The sequence below is a fragment of the Cyclopterus lumpus genome, chromosome 9 (assembly GCF_009769545.1).
Source record: "Cyclopterus lumpus isolate fCycLum1 chromosome 9, fCycLum1.pri, whole genome shotgun sequence".
NCBI lineage: Eukaryota > Metazoa > Chordata > Actinopteri > Perciformes > Cyclopteridae > Cyclopterus > Cyclopterus lumpus.
The window spans coordinates 2,031,653-2,056,541 of NC_046974.1; the positions used below are offsets into that span (position 1 = coordinate 2,031,653).

A 24,889-nucleotide genomic window follows, 5' to 3' on the forward strand; every position below is an offset into this window, starting at 1 on the left:
CTCCTGATGCAAATAAAAAAATACTTTGCCGTTTAGTTTGTCATGTTTTTCCTGTGAATCAAATGGGGTAAAACTGCATTTTGTTGCATAACAACAATAAATTGTCCTTGAATCCTTGAACTTCAGTTTAATACCAGCTATCATCTCCATTACTTTTTGACTCAAATGACCATTTTAAGATCTTGTACTTACTCAATTCCCATATTATAGACATTTTACATATTGCACAGCCGTCATACAAGGAGGTCAAATCAAATTTTGAAATCATTTTTTTGCACTCATATTTTCATAATTTTTTGTTTCTCCACATTCTGTGTAAACGCCTGCTCTGTCCTCATCCAGTACACATCAATAGGATGTGAACATACCTCTCTTTTGATCAGATTTAGTTTTTGGGAAATGTTCCATCCATCCATCCATCCATCCATTTTCAATACCGCTTATCCTCATTAGGGTCGCGGGGCGCTGGAGCCTATCCCAGCTGACATAGGGCGAAGGCAGGGGACACCCTGGACAGGCCGCCAGTCCATCGAGGGCACATGTAGGGACATACAACCATTCACTCTCACATTCACACCTATGGGACATTTAGAGATCAATTAACCTGCAGCATGTCTTTGGACTGTGGGAGGAAGCCGGAGAGCCCGGAGAGAACCCACGCTGCCACGGGGAGAACATGCAAACTCCACACAGAAGGACCGCTCCGACCGGGAATCGAACCCTCGGCCCTCTTGCTGTGAGGCGACAGTGCTAGCCACTACACCACTGTGCATTAAATGAGACGACGTTCACGGTGCCAACGATGGAGAAACCTTGAGGGCGGTAATTGGCAAGAACATCTGAATATACTGTATAAATAAAAATATGAACGCTTTTCACATGACTGTGTTGCATGTCATATTGCATACAATTAGCTGCTGTAAAAGGTGATCTCAGACCTGTGGTTTACATAAACTATAAAAAGAAAAAGGTAAAAGCTGGTGGAGACAGAGGTGATTTCAGTTCACTGACCTTACACAAAACAAACAGCACAGCGGTCATGAGGAGCTTAAATCAATTTAAAAGTTAGAATTTACAATTATATTTGTGTATTCTCATAATATTTAAGTGAATTCCTCTTATTTCCATATTTTCTTGTCCCTCCACATTCTGTGGTAAAGCATGCTTTATCCTCATCCAACACATACATGAGGCCATGTAGAAAAGAAAGATTCTAACTAATGCTTGTTCAGTTTACCTGATGCAGTGCACAAAGCCGGCAGGGCCAACAGCAGCAACACGGACAGCTTCATCTGCAAATGAAACATAACGGAACATAAAACCCACCTTAATATCCTCAATGGTCAGAACATCATCTGTTTACAGCGAGACAGTTAAAAAGAGACTTTTATAAAGAGAACGCACACAGAAAAACAAGACTTTAATCACGTGAAAGAGGAGCATCTGTATCTTGTTTGTTCATGAATATGAGAACATTTTCATTTCAAGCAGTGTGGAAATTACACTTTTTAAATTAAGTGAATGCTTGTAAATGTTATGTGCAGCTGCAGGTAACTGGACCCAAACGCCGTCAACACTGGAAAAGGCAACTTTATTGCTCCACAGGATTCAAAACAGACTCACACACATGATCTTCAATGATCTAGACAAGACGAACCGACAAAGGGGAATGACACGAACAGGACTTAAATACAGAGGGCTGGTGCAGGTGATTGGACACAGGAGGAAACAATCAGAGACTGGGCAGACAATCACAGGGACAGGAAGTGCAGAGAAACAGAGGACACTAGAGACAAGGACTTCAAAATAAAAGCGGACAGACATGCTCCGGGGGAAGGGCAGAAGGGCGACCACCAGGCGGACAGACGGGCTCCGGGGGACGGGCTCTGGAAAACCGGGCTCAGGGGAACCGGGCTCTGGAGCCGTAGGCCGTGTCAAAGGAACCCCGGGAACAGAAGCCGGAAGCGGCCAGGGTGGAGACCGAACACAGGGAGCCTGAGTCGGCCGGGGCGGCAACGGGACAGGAGGAAACGGAGTCTGCCGGGGCGGCGACGTGACCCGGGTAATCGGAGTCGGCCGGGGCGGCGACGGGACCCGGGGGCGGCCACGGGACACGGGGAGATGGGGTCGGCCGGGGCGCCGACGGGACACGGGGAGCTGGGGTCAGCCAGGGCGCCGACGGGACACGGGGAGCTGGGGTCGGCCGGGGCGCCGATGGGACACGAGGAGCTGGGGTCAGCCGGGGCGCCGACGGGACACGAAACTGCGCCGTGGACTGTGGCGCAGCATCGGCAGGAACCGGCGTTAACTGCGGCGCAGCGTCGGCAGGAACCGCCGTGGACTGCGGCGCAGCGTCGGCAGGAACCGCCGTGGACTGCGGTGCAGCGTCAGCAGGAACCGGCGCGGACTGCGGCCGAAGCAGGACCATGTTTAACGCTCGGAGGGACTCCATCATGTCCCGGAGAGCGTCCTGGGACAAGTCAAAGGAAGCAAGGGTTGGGAGGTCACAGGAAGTTGGGGTTGGCCGGAACACAGAGGCGGCAACAGGAACAGGTGAGGGCTGCAGCACGGAGGCGACTGCGGGAACCGGAGTGGTCTGTGGCACAGAGGCGGCAGCCGGAACCCTCTACCGACGCGGTCCGGAGGTTTGCGCCCCCCACTCCGGGGCTGGGCCTGCGTGACCTCTGCCCCTGGGGCTACGAGGCCCTCCATAAGCCCAACGGGTCCCGTTGAAGGGGTCTGGTGCCGAGACCCTATGGGGGTTGTAGTTCCCCTTCTGGAGGCTACGAGGGCCCCCATAGGCCAAGCGGGTCCCTTCGAAGGGGTCTGGTGCCGAGACCCTATGGGGGTTGTAGTTCCCCTTCTGGAGGCTACGAGGGCCCCCATAGGCCAAGCTGGTCCGTTCAAATGGGTTTGGTGCCGAGGCCCTATGGGGGTTGTAGTTCCTGTTAAGTTCAACCGAAATTCTGAGCTTCCTGCGCTTTGAAAGACGTCCTGAGACCAGTAATTTAAAATATAAAGTATTTAATAAAAGAATAAGGATCATAAGCATAGATTTCTGTCCCAGCCGGGCGCGCTCACGTGTCGTTGGGTCCACAGGCTATAATAACGATTTATATGAATAAAAATCTGTTAAAATAGTTAACTGTCTACCGCCTTCACGTGAGAGAACAAATGCCTTACAGAGTTTCGAAAGGTTAAGTATAATCCATACACTGAGCATAAAGCTTCTCCATTGGTTAGTATCAGGTATGCATGCATATACCTCAACTACACAGCATGACATTTGCAGTACAAAGAGGCGGACTTCTCTAAGCAATAAAACACAATGCTACTTCCCTTATCTCTTCCCTTTCGGCCCTAAACAGTAAGATGGGCTCCTTCAAAATAAATGCCTCTCTTCCAGTCTCTTAGGGAGACCACTACTTTGACTACGCCTCCTTGGATCAATACATTCCATTCATACCTGAGTCATCTTTATAGTTATGATAACTATAAAACATAAAACAATCAGCATACAGTTACAATAATACTTATTCAGTGATTACACCTTTACAGTAACATACTTATACAGGGACAGTGACTTTTCTCCCATGTTTCCCAAACACATTCCTTCAGAATATTCTTCATAATATCCCTTATTGATTGTCATATATTTCTTATGTATTAATTTAAAACATGGACTTTCCTATTTACATGTGCAAGTATATATAAAAAACCATTACAACTCTACATTCCCCTTCTGGAGGCTACGAGGGCCCCCATAGGCCAAGCGGGTCCCTTCGAAGGGGTTGTAGGCTGGGTCCATCCTTGGTCGGTTCGTTCTGTTATGTGCAGCTGCAGGTAACTGGACCCAAACACCGTCAACACTGGAAAAGGCAACTTTATTGCTCCACAGGATTCAAAACAAACAAAACAGACTCACACACATGATCTTCAATGATCTAGACAAGACGAACCGACAAAGGGGAATGACACGAACAGGACTTAAATACAGAGGGCTGGTGCAGGTGATTGGACACAGGAGGAAACAATCAGAGACAGGGCAGACAATCACAGGGACAGGAAGTGCAGAGAAACAGAGGACACGAGAGACAAGGACTTCAAAATAAAACAGGAAACACGACACAACACTACAGATCCACTACAGATCCTGACAGTAAAATGTCTTGCATAAATTCCCCTTCTAAAAAAAAAAGACAACTAGTGAAGAACAAATGTGACAAGTGGTTGAAATGTATGAGAAGCACTCACCATCAGATTTAAGAACCAGTCCAACGGCTCCAGGCTTATGTAACCACTGAGTCAACAATATGCACTTTCACCCGGTCCGGGCTTTGACTTTATTGACAGAAAGAGGTTCAAAAGCATGTTATTATTTGTAAATATACATTTAAAACTACTAATTTATGGAGCTTTCCAAGCCAACAAAACTGTCCTGCCAAAATATATATTTTAAATCCTGGCGCTAACAAATGAAGGGATTCTGTTTGCAGAGAGACACTGAATGGCTTTCATTTTAAAATAGAAACGCTTGAATTTAAATTTCATATTTTGGTTGGAAAATAATTTAGACAAAAAAATGTAGACAAGTAGTGTTATTGTCTTTTAAAATATATACAAGCACACACTCCCAAAGACCCAAGTAAAAAAGGGGTTAAAGAAAAGGTCAGGAGAGACCAAGGTGTCCAACTAAAAGGTGGCTGAAGACATCATACATGCACTTATAAAGTTAATAATGTATTATAATTGAAGTTGTGCATATTTTTCACGAGACTGTATACGGAAAGCTGCATTGATTATTTTCAGACACATGAATTACAGGATGCCTGTGCAGCACTTGGTGTCACTTCAGAGCGTTCCATCAACCGACTGGAGGAGATGCTGAATTTCAAGGAGATTTACCCAAAGCTCTTTGGGAGGTGGGAAAGAAGGAACATGTTTAAAAGCATACGAGTAAATACAAATGTATTGAAATGTTGCTTGCTTTTCCAGGTGGTGTGTTGCACTTTGACTGTACACATGGAGTTGTGTACTCCGTGAACTTTCTCTTTTCGAAGAATCGGCCAGAGATCACGTCGATCGACATTTCAGATGTGGCAGGCTAGGTTTCACACTAGAACGCGACAGAAGATATTTCAGCCCCGTCAAAGCCAAACATACAGTAGACGGAGAAAGACACTTGAAGTGGATTCACAATCTCAGGTCTCCATAGCAACCTGTACAAGGAACAGGTCGGTTCACTGCATCACAAACAAAAAACAAACGACAGGTATGCACTCTGACGGGTTCCCTTCACACACAGACACAGAACATTTCAATCGTGAGCTGGCAGCATTTCTCTATTCTGTCTGCCAGATGAAGGAGGGACACTTTACGGACAGTTGGAGTTCTTATTAAATTGCATTATCACTTCCTCCAAAAAACTGGTGATCAGCCAATATAATATGGCAGGTTGGTGTTGGAATCTTCTGGTGAGAGCAGAAACTAAAATTGTCATAGTTTTCATAAAAATAAAAAATAAACTTTTATAGAATTAATTATAGAGAATTATTGAACAACAAGCCGCATTTGACCTTTATGCCACATGAAGCCAGAGTGTCTAATGCCCACTATTGTAGAAAATAAAAAAATAAATTGCTGGTTTAAATAGCCACAATCAGAGATGTTGGTTTTGTGTCTGTCATCAAGTTGGTTATTAATTTTTCTTTGTATATCATGGAAACATCTCCACATTTTCTGACCAACGTCTCAACCTATCAGATCTCCAATTGCTCATGAAATAGAACTGGATTGTCGAGAACAGTAAAAGCAAAAATATAATATAAGCAATGTGCCACGAACGTCTTATTAGTCGTTTTCACCCTCATGTCATTTCAGATCCTGCCCGTCACACCTGATCATCCCTCAGTCCCTTCACCTGGTCCTCACGCCTGTTTCACCTGTTGCCCGTTTCACCTGTTGCCCGTTTCCTCATTAGTCCCTCACTACCTCACTTGTCCTCTGCCAGATTGTCTTGTGTGTTAGTGCCAAAGCGTACCTTTGGCCCATGCCTGCGCCACCTGTTCTGACCCCGTTTCGTCTGTCCTGTCGACCCTGCATTTTGCCCCTTCTGGGATTTGTTTGCCTGAAACGAAGTAAAAGAGTTTGCTTGTCCATCTGCCTCTGAGTTGTGCTCGAGTTCCAGTACCTGTAACCCTTACACAATGTCAACATTGAATTTTGTACAAGTTTCAAAAGGAAGGTTTAAGTAAATGTTTGAACTCAAAAGTACTGCTATACTCTCCAGTAGTTTAAATAGGTGCTGCGTGTTAAATGTAATTTTATGCATTTTAATGAACAACTAACAAATTAGATCCAGCAAAAACACCAACAGGTTTCAGGAAGGGTAAAGTCACCTTTTTAAAAGAAAATAATAAATAAAAACTGATTCCAAATGCTGCCAATGCTGTACTGTTTGTATGATTAATAATGTGGTTATGAACAAAACAGGTAAATGTCTACTTGTGAAAGTCATAGCTACTTGTGACGGTCAATAAGTTGCCAAAACGAATATCATGTGATTAGGAGCAAGCAAAGTGTAGTTCTGAATTCTTCCCACAATCACGCCAAATGGGGTCAGAGGTCAATTGACCAAAGAGATACATGTGTATAAACCTTGTCTGTGAACGTGCTAGAGACTTGTAACTTGATGAATATGAAATCGACCAGGCCGGTTCTAACGGTACCGTCCACTAGTTTCTAGGAGTCGGGAAGTGCATGTTAATGTTATTGTTTTGTAATAACGTCAGTTAACGTTTTGACGTTAAAGATCTCCTTTGAGCTTTGTCATGTATTGTTTTTCATCTTAAATTCCTAAAGCAAATTATATACATTTCTTTTGGACACTAGACAAGGACTCCAAGTTCTGACGCTGAAGTCGCCAAACTGGACCAAGATTCTGTCCCTCGGCTGAGAAGAACCAACGTGATACCGTTTATGGCCGACACAGATGAAGGCACGGCTACTGGCGGTAATAAAATGGTAAGTAATGACTGCAGTAGTTACGTTACGATTTATTTCTGTCCACTGATTGTCGATATGATGTCATTTAAATGCAGCTTTTAAGATGACACTTAACGCTGTTACGTTTCCGACGGGCCGTGACACTAAGCTTCTATTAAAATTTAAATAAACATGCATTTTCGCAAGGATTTGGTACGTGTATCATGTCTTGCGATTAACAGGAGTAGCTAGCAGTGTCTAAAAGTTCTTAACCCTCTGGAGTCCACGTTTGCCTATGCAAAATATATAGACGATGGGTGTAAGGAGATTGTACCCTCTTCAAATATCAAGGATTTTGACAGCAACGTAGGCCTATATGATATTAAGAAGATTTACTGGGTGCGCTGGCAGGAGGAATTCTTCAAGGCTCGGATATTGCTTCTGAAGGGTAAGTTATCCAGCTCATGTATTTCATTAATTACTAACGTTCAACAGTTCATTAAACGAAACAGCAAACCTGTATACCGTTAGCTGTATTTAACGCTACCGTTAGTTAAGTTACGGCCACTATCCCATTTAACTGTTAACTCCCAATATCTTCTGTTTGTAGCCTCTAAATGGGTTGCTAATGTTAAAATGCTATACAAGCTACTAGTAATACTTATATATATGTAAACATATAGCAGGTGCTGCTTTTAGGTACTTATATCCAGCGTCATTTCCAGAGTCAAGAGAGGAAATCGAGCAGGAACTGTCAGCTGGCAAGCGGGTCCAGTGTGAGACTGCTGAAGGAGACTTCGCCGGCCTCCGCCAGAGAAAAGTAATGCCAAAGCAATGCATGTCGGTTCACTCCCCCAATATTAACTAATACATCTTTCTTTTTCAAGAAAGAAACATTTTGAAAAGAAAGTCTCCAATCTGCCCAACTCCCTTCAAAAAAGTCAGGGAGCGCATCCTCTGACAGTTTCTCAGATGAGGATGGTGATGACGACAACAATGTTGGTGGAGTTGTTCCAGAGAAACTTTTGAAGGAGGCAAAAGAAAAACAACATATCTATCTACCAAAACAAATACAAGGAAGTGTCCCTGCAACTGCAGGAAACAAGAAAACAGTGGGAGTTGATCTTTGTCCATTTTTTATTTAACCTAACTTTGATTTCAAACAGACACGTTGACATATGCATCCACTTATCTGCGAGTTCTCATTACTTAATTTGCTATATTCTAGATGACATAAGTACCACATACAACCCAGATTTGGTCTTTAATGATTTACGAATATTGATGAACTCTGTGCAGGTGCACTGCTACCTGTCTTGTCTATAAATAGCCAGATAGCTTCACTTAATATATTTGATTACATATTCGTAATATTTCTAATAATGTAGTTGGTCATGACATATTTCCTTCTGTTACAGGTTAGAGGATCAGAAAAACAGAAGTGCAGCCGTTGATCCAATTGGTACCAACTAATTTCCCCCTGGGGATGAATAAAGTTTATATCTATCTATCTAACACTTAATAATAAGGTTCAGTCATAAAAAAATAACTAAGTAGGTCCATATTCACTAAACTGGTTTAAGTGAAATTGGAGAACTATAGTTCCCGATGAAAGTGGGTCAAAGTAGGGACTGCAACTGTGTTTACCTTAAACTCTTAAGTAGTTTCAGAAACTGGATGTGAGACTGGAGAGGAACCATCTGAATCTCCTTTTGGAGACAAGGTACAATATTTGTACCCATTTGAGACAATGAAACACATAGTGTATAGAAGTAAACAAGACCTCTGCATCTGTATTCACTGGTTAATATAATAACTATCGTGCAAGGATTTTTTTCAGATTACCTTGGAAGGAGACATTAGTATGAGGAAAGAGGCCTGGGTCCGAATTACCAGGAACCACCGTGACTCCTTATTTTTCAAAGACTTAGCAGTGTCAATCTGGGGCACTAAAACCCTGGGGGGCCTTACAGGGAAGGAGTGGCCACCACCAAAACCAACCGCCAGCCTGACACCCCAAAGAAGCTGCAAACATCGAAAGGTATGGCATTCTTGATGTAGCAGTAGCTATATAGTCTCTCGGATAGCACGGACCGGCTTATTTTATATCAAGTGTTTCTTTTTTTTGACGTGACATACACATTAATGTTAATTTTTACATTTCTTTTCAGTCTGCTTCAAGGAGTGACACTAGCGAGCATGGCGGAGGCGCCACGAAAGAAGGCGAAAATCTACCATTTCCATCCAGAATGGGAGGAGTAATTTATTTTGACCTTGGTAAAAGACAAGTGTGTGTGTGTATGTTGTGCCACCAGTCACAGGCTGTCTAAGTGAGGGAATGTGGAGCGGCTCCACAACACTAACCATCAGAAATTCAAAGGCGGCTATCCACCAGAGCGCAATCCGCGCAAAGAAAGTTCAAGAGCTGAAAGTGGAATTGAAGTCTCAGCAGTCGCTTTTTACACAACCCACTTCTCAAAATAAGGCTACAACTGAAGCATCATTTTGTGTGGCTAAGCACAAGAAGCCTTTTACAGATGGGGATTTATTTAAAGAAGCAATGGCCGTTACCGCAGAGACCGTTTGCAGCACCTTCAAAAACAAAGAGGACATAAAAGCCTCATTCCGTGCTGCACCGCATGGTCCTGCAACAGTGAGACTGATCAGTGTGGCCTCTAAACTCCTGCTTTAATACTAGGTTTCATCTGGTAGCAAATTCACTAATAGCATCCCTATAGATTGATTAGGATTTTATTGCTCGAATCACAATGATAAGACTATGGTTGACTTATATGGCTATTCATTTTGTTTATTTAAATCACAAAATAGAAAATACCCTTGATATTAAAAAACACGACCTACACTTTTACACAAATTGCCACGCTATAGCAGATGGATATCATGGATTCACAGCACCTTGCCAGTCAAAGGTGTTAGTGGTTACGACAATAACTTAAACCTGACTGTGTAAACTGGTAATCGGAAAGGAATAAAAACAAGACAGTGTGGACCCAATAAATATAGCTTTTCCAGTGTGGTTCCTTATCACAACTGATCGAGATGGCAAGAATCTTTTGATCAGGATGTAGTGGAAGACGTTTCAGAATGTGAGGATCACAATTCGGAAAAATCTGACAGTCTGACAGTAAATTTGAAGAAGAGGATGAGCTAGTTGCAAAACGTCAGCAGCCAGCCACAGGACCAGAACAAGCCTGTCATTGGTTAGCAAGTGAAGAAATATAGATGTCTAAAAATTATGAAATTGAATGGTCTTCTTGCCAAGAAATTAGCCACCTCGGATGTTTATGTTTAATTAGAATTTCTTCTATTTTTTTAAATTCAGATTTATTTTGATTCCAATTGTTTACATATATAAAAATGTGTTCTGTTTCCGGACTGGGAAACGCAAGGAGCAGGAATCAATACAACACACGGGACAATGCAATGTTTTTACTGAAGAAAGGTTCGGTACACGGGTAGTCGGTCACACAAGCATAGGATCAGAATCGGCAGGCAGAATTCGGTGGTACACAAAAACTGGTCGAGACGCGCAGAAAACACACTGGGAATCGCTGGTCAGCTCACTGGTGACAGACAGACGAACTGGCACAGAACTAAGACACAGGCCGTTTATCAATAGCGTTCTCGTCCGTACTTGTTGTTCTCGTGGACTCGTGAAACGTCATCAGTCGCGGCTCAAGTACTGTTCCAATTCAAAGTCCGCTTCTCGCCAAGCACTGTTCAAATGCCCGGATGTGACTTGCTCCGCCCATTTTACCAGGGATGACTTGCTTGTACTCTGGACAGACAATATCCCACAATGCATTTCGCACCAGCAACGGGGAACAATGGCGGAGGAGAAAATACTCAACTGAAAGTTGACTTTTCCTAACTAGTACTGTTGTCGAGTCACGGAATGTAGTTTTAGGATGTTTTCAGATATATCAGACATTGTACTTGATCAAAAAGTAAGATCTATCAAAGCCAGATGCGGGATATCGGCTTGTAAAAGGGTCTTTACTGGCTCTGGGATATTGTGTCACATGGAGTAGACTGAAGCTGTCTATGCCGCTGGCATTATTTCAAGACTGGTCCAATTGACATGCATTGCCAGACGGACATACTCTGTTCCGGCTCCATTGTCTTTGGTCTACATTGACACCAATCACAAGGTCATCAGGTATTGTTTTAAATGTAATTACCATACCTATTTATTTTAATTAAGGATTTTTTTATGACTGATATTGTCAAATCTTCTGAAAATTTGAAGGTACTAAATAGTGATTTCTTTTTAGGTATTAATGGAAGGTTGTGGCAGATTTATTGCTGGCAAAAGTGTCCACAACCAAAGGTACAAATTGTATGTATTACTATAAATGTTTACATTATAAAAATAAAAAAAGACTATAAAATGTAGCCACTTCATCATGAAATGTGCTTCCCGAGTGGAAAGCCTTTGGAGAGATGTTTGGAGTGCTGCAACATCTCAGGACTACAACTTTCTTCACACCTTAGAGGAAGATGGCTTCATTGACCTTTCAAATGTGGTTCACCTCTTCTGTGTGGGGTACATCTTTATTCCCCATCTAAACCAATATCTGGCAATTTTGTAATCATTAGGCGGAGTACCTAAATAACTCATCATCCAAATCATTCAAGGAATACTTTGGCATCTTCCCCCTTTCACTTCCTCTTTCAAAAAGCCGGTTCTCGATCCCAGCCACCATTGCTAAAATACAAAACAATCAAGCATATAAGCCGCATTTTCAAAAGAGTAATTGAGCTGATACATTGACAAGTGCATTATTCTACATATGTTGTTAGCATGTTTGGGTGAATGGTTCCTCAATTAATTTTCTCCTGGGGCAAATAAACTTATGATGGTCAACTACTCACTTGACAGAAGCTCCTTTGTTCAGGGCCCCGTATCAATCCCTGGTTCTCCCAGGAATGGGATCCTTTTTTTTACGCCTCCATAGCTTCAGACCTTTTTCCACCATGTTGTCTCTGGATACACAAATCTCAAAAGTCTTGCTGGTCCACCTGTGATCTTACCCACCTGATAACATCTTCCTCGCTGTAAAAAGTTTAAAATCTTGAAATTAGCCTCACATTGGAATGTATTTAATACCAACATATGAATACAATATATTTCATAATACATTAATATACCATGAAATAAGATCCATATCAGTATGACGTTTGTCTCTTTGACAGGTTCTGTCCTTGCTCGTATGAGTTGTTATGACTTGTCTTCATTGTTTACATGAATGTATTCAATCACCTGATTCATCTGGTCCATCACATGCAACTGAGCTTAACTCTTATGCTGCGTTCACACCAAACGCGGCCAGATCCCATGCAAAGTCAATGCACAGGCGCGTTTAGACGCGAAAAGGGGGCGTGGCTTATCTCTGTGGCTTGTCTCCGTAAACAGTTATAACTTCCGCCATGAAATAAATAACCACTATTTCTACTCTATACTTGTTCTGGAAATCCCACAAACGTCGGAACACCAGACGCTCTCGTATTTGGGTTCATAACATCACCCGTCGCCACAGCTCGGTGAATTTCACCGTCTTCTCCAGGAACTGCGTCGGGATGACTGCCGCTTCCAGCGCTACTTCAGGCTAACCTGTAGCTGTATTAAAGAGCTTGGGGGGTCCGCAAACCGCTACGATGTCCTCCATCGCCCGACGTGAATTTGCGTCAAACGCGTCTGTGCGTCGACTTTGCATGGGATCTGGTCGCGCGAACAATTCGCGCTGCGTTTGGTGTGAACGCGGGTTTAGTATGCAGAGCAATATGATGTGTAAAAGGTATCTGTAGCTGGGTTCTGTAAACTCTTGTGATCAATAACATTGATGTGAAGCTCAATCCTGAGTCTGTTCTGTGAATAGTTTTCAAATATATTATAAATATAGCTATGTCTGATCAACCCCAATACATTTTAGGCATAACATATCAACTCTGATCTGACAAAAAGAGATATAAAAGAGAGATGGATATCCAGACAGACTTCTGTTTTAACCTTCTACCCCAACATGTAATGGTGAAAGTCAAAGCCCGGACCGGGTGAAAGTGCATATTGTTGACTCAGTGGTTACATAAGCCTGGAGCCGTTGGACTGGTTCTTAAATCTGATGGTGAGTGCTTCTCATACATTTCAACCACTTGTCACATTTGTTCTTCACTAGTTGTCTTTTTTTTTTAGAAGGGGAATTTATGCAAGACATTTTACAAGCACTCACCTAATTTAAAAAGTGTAATTTCCACACTGCTTGAAATGAAAATGTTCTCATATTCATGAACAAACAAGATACAGATGCTCCTCTTTCACGTGATCAAAGTCTTGTTTTTCTGTGTGCGTTCTCTTTATAAAAGTCTCTTTTTAACTGTCTCGCTGTAAACAGATGATGTTCTGACCATTGAGGATATTAAGGTGGGTTTTATGTTCCGTTATGTTTCATTTGCAGATGAAGCTGTCCGTGTTGCTGCTGTTGGCCCTGCCGGCTTTGTGCACTGCATCAGGTAAACTGAACAAGCATTAGTTAGAATCTTTCTTTTCTACATGGCCTCATGTATGTGTTGGATGAGGATAAAGCATGCTTTACCACAGAATGTGGAGGGACAAGAAAATATGGAAATAAGAGGAATTCACTTAAATATTATGAGAATACACAAATATAATTGTAAATTCTAACTTTTAAATTGATTTAAGCTCCTCATGACCGCTGTGCTGTTTGTTTTGTGTAAGGTCAGTGAACTGAAATCACCTCTGTCTCCACCAGCTTTTACCTTTTTCTTTTTATAGTTTATGTAAACCACAGGTCTGAGATCACCTTTTACAGCAGCTAATTGTATGCAATATGACATGCAACACAGTCATGTGAAAAGCGTTCATATTTTTATTTATACAGTATATTCAGATGTTCTTGCCAATTACCGCCCTCAAGGTTTCTCCATCGTTGGCACCGTGAACGTCGTCTCATTTAATGAGTTATGGGGAACATTTCCCAAAAACTAAATCTGATCAAAAGAGAGGTATGTTCACATCCTATTGATGTGTACTGGATGAGGACAGAGCAGGCGTTTACACAGAATGTGGAGAAACAAAAAATTATGAAAATATGAGTGCAAAAAAATGATTTCAAAATTTGATTTGACCTCCTTGTATGACGGCTGTGCAATATGTAAAATGTCTATAATATGGGAATTGAGTAAGTACAAGATCTTAAAATGGTCATTTGAGTCAAAAAGTAATGGAGATGATAGCTGGTATTAAACTGAAGTTCAAGGATTCAAGGACAATTTATTGTTGTTATGCAACAAAATGCAGTTTTACCCCATTTGATTCACAGGAAAAACATGACAAACTAAACGGCAAAGTATTTTTTTATTTGCATCAGGAGGAACGTAAACAGCAGCAACAAAATGATTACCGATTATAATATAACAAATTAAACGTGAAGGAACATTGTCCATCACATTTGACTGTTTGACTGCAAAGCATCATTGATGTAAATATTGGGTTCCACCTCCTCCCGTCCCATGAGAGTCGGACCAAACGTTAGCCGGGGGCAGATTGGATGCTACATCGTAGCTTTAGATCACAGCTGGGTTCTTTAAGCTCGACTCAACTGCTCTGTGGCGTTCGGTCCGGTTGGCCGTGATCGACCTCAAGGTCCCCACAAAGGAATCCAATCCCTAGGCTTCCCTCTAAGGCGGTGATGAACGTAATCTGTGAAAATGCCATAAATGCTCCAGTTTTAAAACAAAAAGACAACAAATGAAGACTAATTTTGCTAAATTAATTTGTAACCAATGCAAAACTATTTTTTATTTCTTACTATAACTTAAATAACTCTTATTTGGGGGGCATTTCTGCATTTGATAGTGAGTGAGATAGACAGGATAAACGGGGGAGAGACGGGACGACAAGCAGCAGAGGACCCTAAACCAGAACTGAGACCGGGACTCGGCCTTAAATGAATGGTAATCAGGGAACCAGATCCCCCGAAAGAAATTCACCTTTTTGGCACCTCATTCGCACAGTACAGCAACTCGATTGACCTGAGAGTTGTCCTCAAAAGACTTGAGACTCGACTCGGACACAAGACTTGGGACTTGTGTATAATCTATATTTGTTTGGCGTACAAAACATGAATAAAATGATTGTCGAGCTGAATGTTATTCCCTTTACTATAATGCGTAACCTTACACATCTGGTGCACATGCCACTGCATCAACAACACCATGGCCAGCATATTCTGCTGTGCCATTAGTCATAACCTTTGGCTATAATAACACAAGGCCCAGACCAAAGAATCACTTGATGCAACACCTTCAACATGAAGGGTACTGGGTTGTCCACATCAAACTTCATCAGGCACCTAAAAATACACCTAGATAGGAGAGTCACTTAATAATATGAAAGTTGATGTTGGCACCTATAGATGGTTAGCAAACATGTTCAGCATCTGTTTTACTTGAGCTTGCTACGAGCTATGGAGGTTCACTGGATTTGATCTGCGTTATATTTGATGACTGTTTGCCACATGTGCCCCCCCCCCCTCTATAAAATCTGTATTCCAAAAGGCAGTAGGAATAAAACATACTTTACTGATGTTATTTAGTTTATACTCAAACTTTCTTTCCTGCTTTTACACAGCCCTCTTGCTGGACCCAGGTCTGGGGGGCAGGGTTCCTAATATCACTGCTAACAGATCTACAAGTCAAGCTCTTCCAACTCTTGTCAAGATTAAGAACACACTCGACCGGTATGTTTTGGAACGGGACGCCTCGCTTAACATCAATCAAACCAATCTGGAGTGGCAGATCTTTAGCCGCTCTGTGCCCCATGGAGCAATTTCAATCTACAACAAATATGTTGGACGCATCGACTACGTTTGCCAATTCTGGTGCAACGCCGGCTTCTACAGCCCAAACTTAGGTCCTTACTGCCACTACTCATATGGAGGGAAAGAGTACAATAGCTTTGTATGGCCATTTGAGATTCTTGTGAACAAAGATAACTTTGAGTTTATGGAATGGAAGGATGGCTCTTACGGTTCAGTGCCTCCGAATTCCGTCAAGACCTGCTCCAAAGAAGTATATGTTGGGATGAACGAGTATGGTCTTGGAAAGGTGGATGTTAACGATAAGGTATTCTACCTTCCCTGGGAAGGTTCTGAGTATTGGTACAGGTACTACCAGGTCCTGACCTTAAACAAAGAAATATACAGTGAGCACTTGTCTGAAGTGAAGTATAAGACTGATGGGGTTAAACCCATTGAGTATCCTCCAGAGACCATGCGCAAGTCTGCCATCACCAACTACCAGTGCCAGACAGTGACAGGGACAGCAACCCTCTCAAAGACATACCAAGTGGAGCAAAGGTGGGACACCAGCTTTTCTATCACAGCGGGTGTCCAGACCAGCATCACTGCTAGAATCCCCATAATTGGCTCCATAGGAATCGGGTTTAGCGAGGAGACGACCCTCCAGTTCACCAAGGGGACAACTTATATTGAGTCCACCACCCACACTGTTTCTGTTGAGTGCAAAGTCCCACCAAACCAGTCCTGTGGCGTCAGTATGGTGGGATATCAGTACGGGGCAGAAATCCCTTACACCGCACGCCTCAGCCGCACCTACAGCAACGGGGAGACCACATGGACGTCCATCACCGGGACCTACAAAGGTGTCCAAATGGGAGAAATCCTAGCTGTGATGGATCGCTGTGAGCCTGTACCTGATCCCACGCCCTGTCCCTGAAATAATGATGAAATACAACACCTGACCAATTGCATGTGGGAAACCCATAACGATGTATTGTTAAGCAAAAAACAAACCTTCTTTTATAATTGATATGCCTAGATATATATATTAAATCACAATAAAACTACTTGGTTTTCATAGATTTTTTTCTTCTTTTTTTCAACAAATCATTTACCAGGTAACAAATGAAACTTCATGAAACATTTGTATTTCCATAACTACACCTCCAGTAACTTCACCTTCTTCCCCCTTGTTTTCCTCTTTTATCCCCCTGTCTCCTAATCAAGTTCTTACCTTGGTAACCTCTGCCCGCCCAACCACCTGCCCCCTTGATCCCATCCCTTCTCACATTCTCCAGTCCATTGCTCCGGACCTTCTTCCCTTTCTCACCCATCTTATTAACACCTCCCTCTCAACCGGCTCTTTCCCTAACTCTCTGAAGGAGGCAAGAGTCAACCCTCTCCTGAAGAAACCCACTCTCGACCCATCTGAAGTCAACAACTACAGACCTGTCTCTCTCCTCCCCTTCCTTTCCAAAACTCTAGAGCGAGCTATCTTTAACCAAGTCTCCTCCTTTCTCCACAGTAACAACCTTCTAGACCCCCACCAGTCTGGATTCAAGACAGGCCACTCAACAGAGACTGCCCTCCTTGCTGTCTCTGAGCAGCTTCACACTGCTAGAGCAGCCTCTCTCTCCTCTGTCCTCATCCTTCTAGACCTTTCCGCTGCCTTTGACACAGTGAACCACCAGATCCTCATGTCCTCCCTCCAGGACCTGGGTATCTCAGGCACCGCGCTCTCACTCTTCTCATCCTACCTCACCGACCGCTCTTACCGGGTAACCTGGAGAGGATCTGTGTCTGAGCCTTGTCCTCTGACTACTGGGGTCCCTCAGGGTTCAGTCCTTGGTCCTCTTCTCTTCTCTCTGTACACCAACTCTCTTGGCTCTGTCATTCGCTCGCATGGCTTCACCTACCACAGCTATGCTGACGACACCCAACTGATCCTCTCGTTTCCCCAATCCGAAACACAGGTAGCAGCACGAATCTCTGCCTGTCTGACCGAAATCTCTCAGTGGATGTCCGCTCACCACCTGAAAATTAACCCGGACAAGACTGAACTTCTCCTCCTTCCAGGAAAAGGCTCTCCCACCCACAACCTAACTATTAACTTCAACAACTCAGTGCTGGTTCCGACTCCGACTGCCAGGAACCTCGGTGTGACGCTCGACAGTCAACTCTCCCTGACTGCTAACATTACCGCAATAACACGCTCCTGTAGGTACATGCTGTACAACATCAGGAGAATACGACCTCTTCTCACTCAGAAGGCGGCACAGGTTCTGGTCCAGGCTCTGGTCATCTCACGGCTGGACTATTGCAACTCCCTCTTGGCAGGTCTACCTGCTAATGCCATTCGACCTCTACAGCTCATCCAGAATGCAGCTGCTCGACTGGTCTTCAACCTACCGAAATTTACCCACACTACTCCGCTCCTCCGCGACCTTCACTGGTTACCGGTGGCCGCCCGCATCCGCTTCAAAACATTGGTACTTGCATACCGCGCTGTGAACAGATCGGGTCCGGTCTACATCCAGGACATGGTCAAACCGTACACCCCAGCCCGTTCACTTCGCTCGGCTTCTGCCAATCGGCTTGTAGCTCCTTCACTTCGAGCTAAACACTCAACAAAATCACGACTGTTTGCTGTGCTGGCTCCTCATTGGTGGAACGAGCTCCCCATTGACATCAGGACAGCAGAAAGTCTCTACATCTTCCGTCGCAAACTAAAAACACATCTTTTTCGACTATACCTTGAATAGGTAGCACTTAAACGCCGTAGTAGCACTTAAATGTCCCTTACCGATAGCACTTTGTTGTTTAGCACTTTAGTAGCACTTAAATGGCACTTACGGATAGTACTTTGTAGTTTAACTTTATTGAAGAAATTGTACTTGCTTGATTCTTGTTGTTCTGAGTTTGGACTCATGGTTTAATGCACTTATTGTAAGTCGCTTTGGATAAAAGCGTCAGCTAAATGACATGTGATGTAATGTAATGTAATGTAATGGTAGCATGACCTGAATTATCCTCTTTGGCTAACCACCAAAAGTCATTCCCCCCAAAATATCAAAGTTTACACAAAACTGTCAAATCTTGAAATGACGGTCGAGCAAAATCTACCTTTTATTTTGAGTTTCACTGATATGGAACGCTCAGATGAATGTACAGGTGTACAGGACATTCTGGCTCAATACAGTACACCCCGTAACTCACTCTCAACCAATCAGAATGCTTGATTTCATCTACCCGTATGATAAATTATCCTTAGAAGACCCACGAGTTGCAAAACTCATGCGAGATGGTTGAGGTTCGGTATGGAAAGATATAACTCACAGATCTCACCATGAAATTTAATTATTTACAGTTACAGGTTTTCTGAAAAAATATGTTCATATACTGTATGCAAATTAGGCATTATCCTTTTTATTATTATCTAAACATTGGATGAAGCCAGCTTCAAAATTATTCTTTCAATTTGTTGACATATTATTTTATTTATTTATTTATTCATTTATTTTGCAGGGACAATGCACACCAATCAACAGTTGGACTGTAAGTGAGCCAGAGTTAGCCAGAGAGGCTAATTTCCATCTGCTGTCCCTGGCCAGATGTTTTTATGGCAGCCTAAAATAACAAAATCTCAAAATAAAAATGGAAATAAAATTCATAGACAAACTGACAACAACATATAAACAAAACCAATACACAGCAAAAAGAAAGGGTACAGCAATAGACCAGAGACATAACGGGCTGCAGCATGAATCAGGCAGAACAAACCCAGCTACAATACAACATACACATAAAAAACAAATGCACATAAAGGAGAAACAAGCATCAGGACAGACAGCACATCAATGACTGCACACCTGATTGGCAACAAGCCATTCCTTCAGGTTATGCTGGAACGTGTTGTACGTGTTGTGTGCACGTATGTGTGGTGGCAGAGCATCGAGTGACCTAAGACGAGCTTGACCTATATGAAATGACACAATCACCTCTTGTAGCAGATCTAGTGAGTCTGCTGCTTTCACTGCTTTGTTTAACAAATTCACTAAGCGGGGGGCGGAGCCATACCATTTAAAATGTTAAAAACCAGACACACATCAGTGAATTTAATGATGTTCTCCCAACTCAGGATGTGGTGTTTTGTGAGAATATTGCAGTGATGGTGGTGTTTTTGTTTTTTATCAAGTATTTTGATGGCTTGCTTATGGAGAATGGGAATAGATTTTAATGTTGTGCTGTTGGCTTGTGCCCAGCTGGTTAAGCAGTAGGTCAGATGGGGGACAATCATTGCATTAAAATACAATTTTGCAGCCCGCATGGTTAAACAGTGTCTTATATATCTAAAATTCATGAGATTAAATTTCAAGACCTTTGTCACATGGTTTACCTGTTTTTTAAAAGAGAGATTAGAATCAATAAAATACCTAAATATTTAAAATATGACACTACCTGTAGCCTCTCACCAGCAACATCAACGTCTGGCTCCGGTGACACTTTGCAAGCCCTCTTTGTGAAGAACATACAAACAGTCTTTAAAATTTAGATACATACATCTATAAATCAGAAAGTACTATCAACAGCTACACAAATACACAACAATTCTCCATGTTTTTAGTCATAAAATGTTCATAATATACTGTGAGAATAAACCTGTAAAAACCTTCAGGAAAAAGATATGAATGAACACCTAAATGTGTATTTTGGATGTTTTCTTTCCTCTTGACTGAAAAGTAGACCAAAATGAAAAAATAATTATGATTTTGCCTTTTAGCGTCTTGCTTTAACAAGATAAAGTTGATGAAAATAAAATCGTAAGAAGTCTATCTATTATTTACATCCATTGTGTTTGTGCTGATCTCCCCCCCCCCCCCCATCATCATTTTGTCAGGAGTCAGCCCACTCAGCACGTTTCCGGAGCTAGCATCCCGTAGCTCGATGCTATCAGAAAAAGACAGATAGTAAAGAGCAAGAGGACTCCACACAGATTCTAAATGTCTTTTCAAAGTGAAAACAAAAAGAGCCAAAGAACACAGCAACATGAATCGATTTAGCGCTTACAGTCACAAATGTTGCTTATCTTTGGCTTTAAAAAAAAAGAAATCATTTTTCTTCTTCTAATCAACAAAGACTGCTATATTTGGATGTATTGAACACCATAAGTATTATACAAGTGAAATATAATATAATTAAATGATACAATCTGGCCGTTGTGAAAGACAAAGCTATGTAGAAAGAAGGGCTGGCACTCATGTGATAAACCCAGTTCAGCGAGTCAGCCGTCACGCACTGCTCAGTCAATGTGGAACATCTTAATCTAATCCAACATCAGGATGCATGAATGGAGGAAACAGAACGATTGATAAAGTAAATATGTGCTTCACCTTAGATTTCCCCAGACCTCAAGCTCATTCCTTTATCAGGCGTGCAGTACAAACATTTCAACCCAGGTACTGACAGGTTGTCATGTGCTTCATGCATGGACTATATGAGAAGTGGGCGTAGTCATCGTGACATCAACCGATGGTTTGTGGACTAAAGCCTTGCTTTTGGCCATTTGGCCGTCACCATGGGCTGAGGTCCAGTAGTCCCTTTTGGTCAGGAAGGTTCTAACGGAGTGAAATGACCCGGAAGTGGCTGCCATTATATGCACTGGTCGAATTCTGTAAATGCAAAGGAAAGGAGCTTCAGTGCTTCCTTACTTAGCTCCCTTAGCATAGGAAACACTGGACCTTCCTTAAGGAAAGGAGATAATGCCCCACAATTCCTTGCGGCGGCAACATTTGAAGTGACGAGAATAAACGGTCATGAAGATAAACGAAGATCATGTGAATAAAGTGTTTCAGAAACTATTGTCTGCATATTCTTATCAGATTATAATCTGCATAAACCGTAACAAAGAGTGATATGAGAAGAAACTGAACAATGAGACAGTTTAGTAGCTTTGTTCTCTCTGTAACAATCCCTTGGTTTCACTTTTTTTAATCCAACCTCGTTAATAAAGTAATTGAACAAGGTTGTTTATGTTAATGTAATACGATGAGGGAGGTTTTTTATGTGGTTAATAAAGTAATACTATGAACCAGGTTTATGACGCAACAAAAAGTGGTTGGGAATAGATGTTAATTAATTTGACTATTCAACCCCAGCCCGTGGTTGTCTTTTCCTAACTCCTTATGAATTCTCCTTCCCATCTTTCCTTGACCCCGTGACGTTTTCCACAGAGGTCAAGGAGAAGTGGCTAGGAATAGACGTTAGGAGGTCATTATTTGACTATTCGACCCCAGCCATGGCCTTTTTTCTTTTTTTCAACCGATTAACGGAGGTTACCAAATTTAGAATGCAAAGGAGGGACCTGTCAATCACAGTAGGCCCGCCCTAAAGCATACCCTGCTTCATGGTCTATTTGTCTCAATGCAAAAATAAATCTGATTGTATGAGAAAATGACTTCTCTCATTGTTTTTTTTATTAAACATGAGTTTATGGTCTCAATCTTTATTTTAAAGTCTTCAATACAGCATGATGTTCATTTAGTAAATGATGGTCATTTAGAGTGAAACAGACCATAAAGCAGGGTATGCTTTAGGGCGGGGCTACAAGGTGATTGACAGGTCGCTCCTTAAACAGCGTCGCTACCTCTGTCAGTCCTCCGCCTTCCAAATATAATCACTTCTGTTCAAAATGTCCAAACTCAAGGCTTCAAAAATCAGTCCACAAACCAGTGGTGACGTCATGACGACTACGTCCACTTCTTGTGTCCAGTCTGTGGTTAGTCCCTTAGTTCACATGGTGACCTCACGGTGTGAACTCACCACCTCATGAAACTTCACAACCAAGAGACGGAGGACATCCAGAGAACGTATGGCTCCAAGGTATATTAACAATAGGGAGGTTTCTGAGCAGTTACCAGAACAGAAGCACACGCCAATCTCTTCAAACAATTCCTACTGAAAACTCCAAATGTTAAAAGATTTTGATACCAATTCACAGCATGAATTTTCTATGGTTTCCCTCAATGTATTGGTGTTTTAACGTGGTATTTTACCAACTCTGGAATGGTAAAGACATTTTTTGAATTTCGCACCAAATTCTTGTAATAAATAGATAGATAGATATATACTTTATTAATCCTCAAGGGGAAATTTGTTGTCATAGTAGCGCCCAACACTTTACAGACACCAAATGGAATAGACTAAATAAACTAAACACAAAATAAAATATAAGAATATATATATTCTTATATTTATACAGATATAATATATATATAATACATAATATATAATACAGATATATACAAAATATAACAAATAAAAAAATATATATTCACAATAGAATACAAATAACTGTGCAGTGTGTATTAAGGAAATTAAATTAAATGTAAACAGAGTGCAAAATATGTAAAATATTACACAGTAGAACTGCAGTGCGTATTTAAGGACATTAATTTAAGTTTAAACAGAGTGTGCAAAATGCAAAGTATGTGTAGTGTATATGAAGTGTAAATCAACATAAATGTAAATATGAATGTGTACAGTGAAACATTTAAATTAGTCCACAGGGGATCTGGCCAGAGGTGGTATCGGCCCACAAATTGCTGCAACCAATCACAAGGAATAACAGAGCATGTCCATCACATACTTCCATGATAACAATAGTATAATAAATGTTTCTCTCTGATTCAGGTCTAGTGATATTTGACACAGTACTGAGCTTTAAATGGGGGCGCCGTTTCACTTATTGCATTTAAACATTGAACACTGTTCATCCAGCTAGGTCTTTGTACTTTGTACTTTTGTTATATGTGAAGTTCTCAAAGTTCTTGAAATAAACAGGATATGCATTTCCTCCTGCGCCCCACCTGTCATACAGTTTAAGAACCACTGCTTTACAGGATGAATCTTCCATGTTGCCTTTTCTTTTGTCCTCATTTATGCATCACTTCAAATGGAAGAAGAGAAATTGCTTTCACATAAAATGTAGGGATTAAAAACCGATAATTTTAATGTTGTAAGAAAACACAATTTTTTGAAATGATTTAACTTTAATTGATTTAATTTGATAGTGTTTCAATTAGATACACAGTTGAATCCATTCCACACATATTGTGGTTTTTGGTAAGGCTGGAAAAAACACTGACAGACCTCCATGCATAGTTATAATTGCTGAGCTGTTGTTGCCTAGCAATGAAGTTACCAGCTGATGGTCACAACACAGTCCTCATTCACAGGTGAAGAAATTCCGATAAATGTTTAGCGAAAATGCTTGCAAAAGATTTACCAAATCATTCAAATCAAAATATATGATGTAATAACTCAAAAGGTCATTACACTTTCTTTTCCTTTTAAGCCCCATGGCGCCCAATTGGGGGCCCATTTACACATTATAGTTAGACTGTGTAAAACCTTACAATAAACATGAGCACATATATTGATGTTATACATCAAATTAAACAAGAGAACTTGGGCTACAAGAATCAGTCAGCCATTTCCACACAACTCAAACACCAACTGAAAGAATTATGAAAATATCATAATCATCATTTTGTCAGGAGTTAGCCCACTCAGCACGTTTCCGGAGCTAGCATCCCGTAGCTCGATGCTATCAGAAAAAGACAGATAGTAAAGAGCAAGAGGACTCCACACAGATTCTAAATGTCTTTTCAAAGTGAAAACAAAAAGAGCCAAAGAACACAGCAACATGAATCGATTTAGCGCTTACAGTCACAAATGTTGCTTATCTTTGGCTTTAAAAAAAAAGAAATCATTTTTCTTCTTCTAATCAACAAAGACTGCTATATTTGGATGTATTGAACACCATAAGTATTATACAAGTGAAATATAATATAATTAAATGATACAATCTGGCCGTTGTGAAAGACAAAGCTATGTAGAAAGAAGGGCTGGCACTCATGTGATAAACCCAGTTCAGCGAGTCAGCCGTCACGCACTGCTCAGTCAATGTGGAACATCTTAATCTAATCCAACATCAGGATGCATGAATGGAGGAAACAGAACGATTGATAAAGTAAATATGTGCTTCACCTTAGATTTCCCCAGAC

General features: G+C 41.7%; 1 protein-coding gene and 1 long non-coding RNA gene across 2 annotated transcripts; both read left to right on the forward strand.

Moving 5' to 3' along the window:
* The first annotated feature begins 13,281 nt into the window (after window positions 1–13,281).
* Window positions 13,282–15,777, forward strand: LOC117736620. Its single transcript, XR_004609984.1, has 3 exons — window positions 13,282–13,348; window positions 13,461–13,515; window positions 15,656–15,777. It is a non-coding gene; the product is annotated as an uncharacterized LOC117736620 (long non-coding RNA).
* LOC117735833 (natterin-3-like) lies at window positions 15,778–16,801 on the forward strand (the record flags this gene model as incomplete). The annotated part of the gene is made up of 1 exon (XM_034540720.1): window positions 15,778–16,801. A coding segment is annotated over one exon (984 nt), but the record flags the coding sequence as incomplete, so codon positions are not given.
* Between the last annotated feature and the right edge of the window lie 8,088 nt (window positions 16,802–24,889).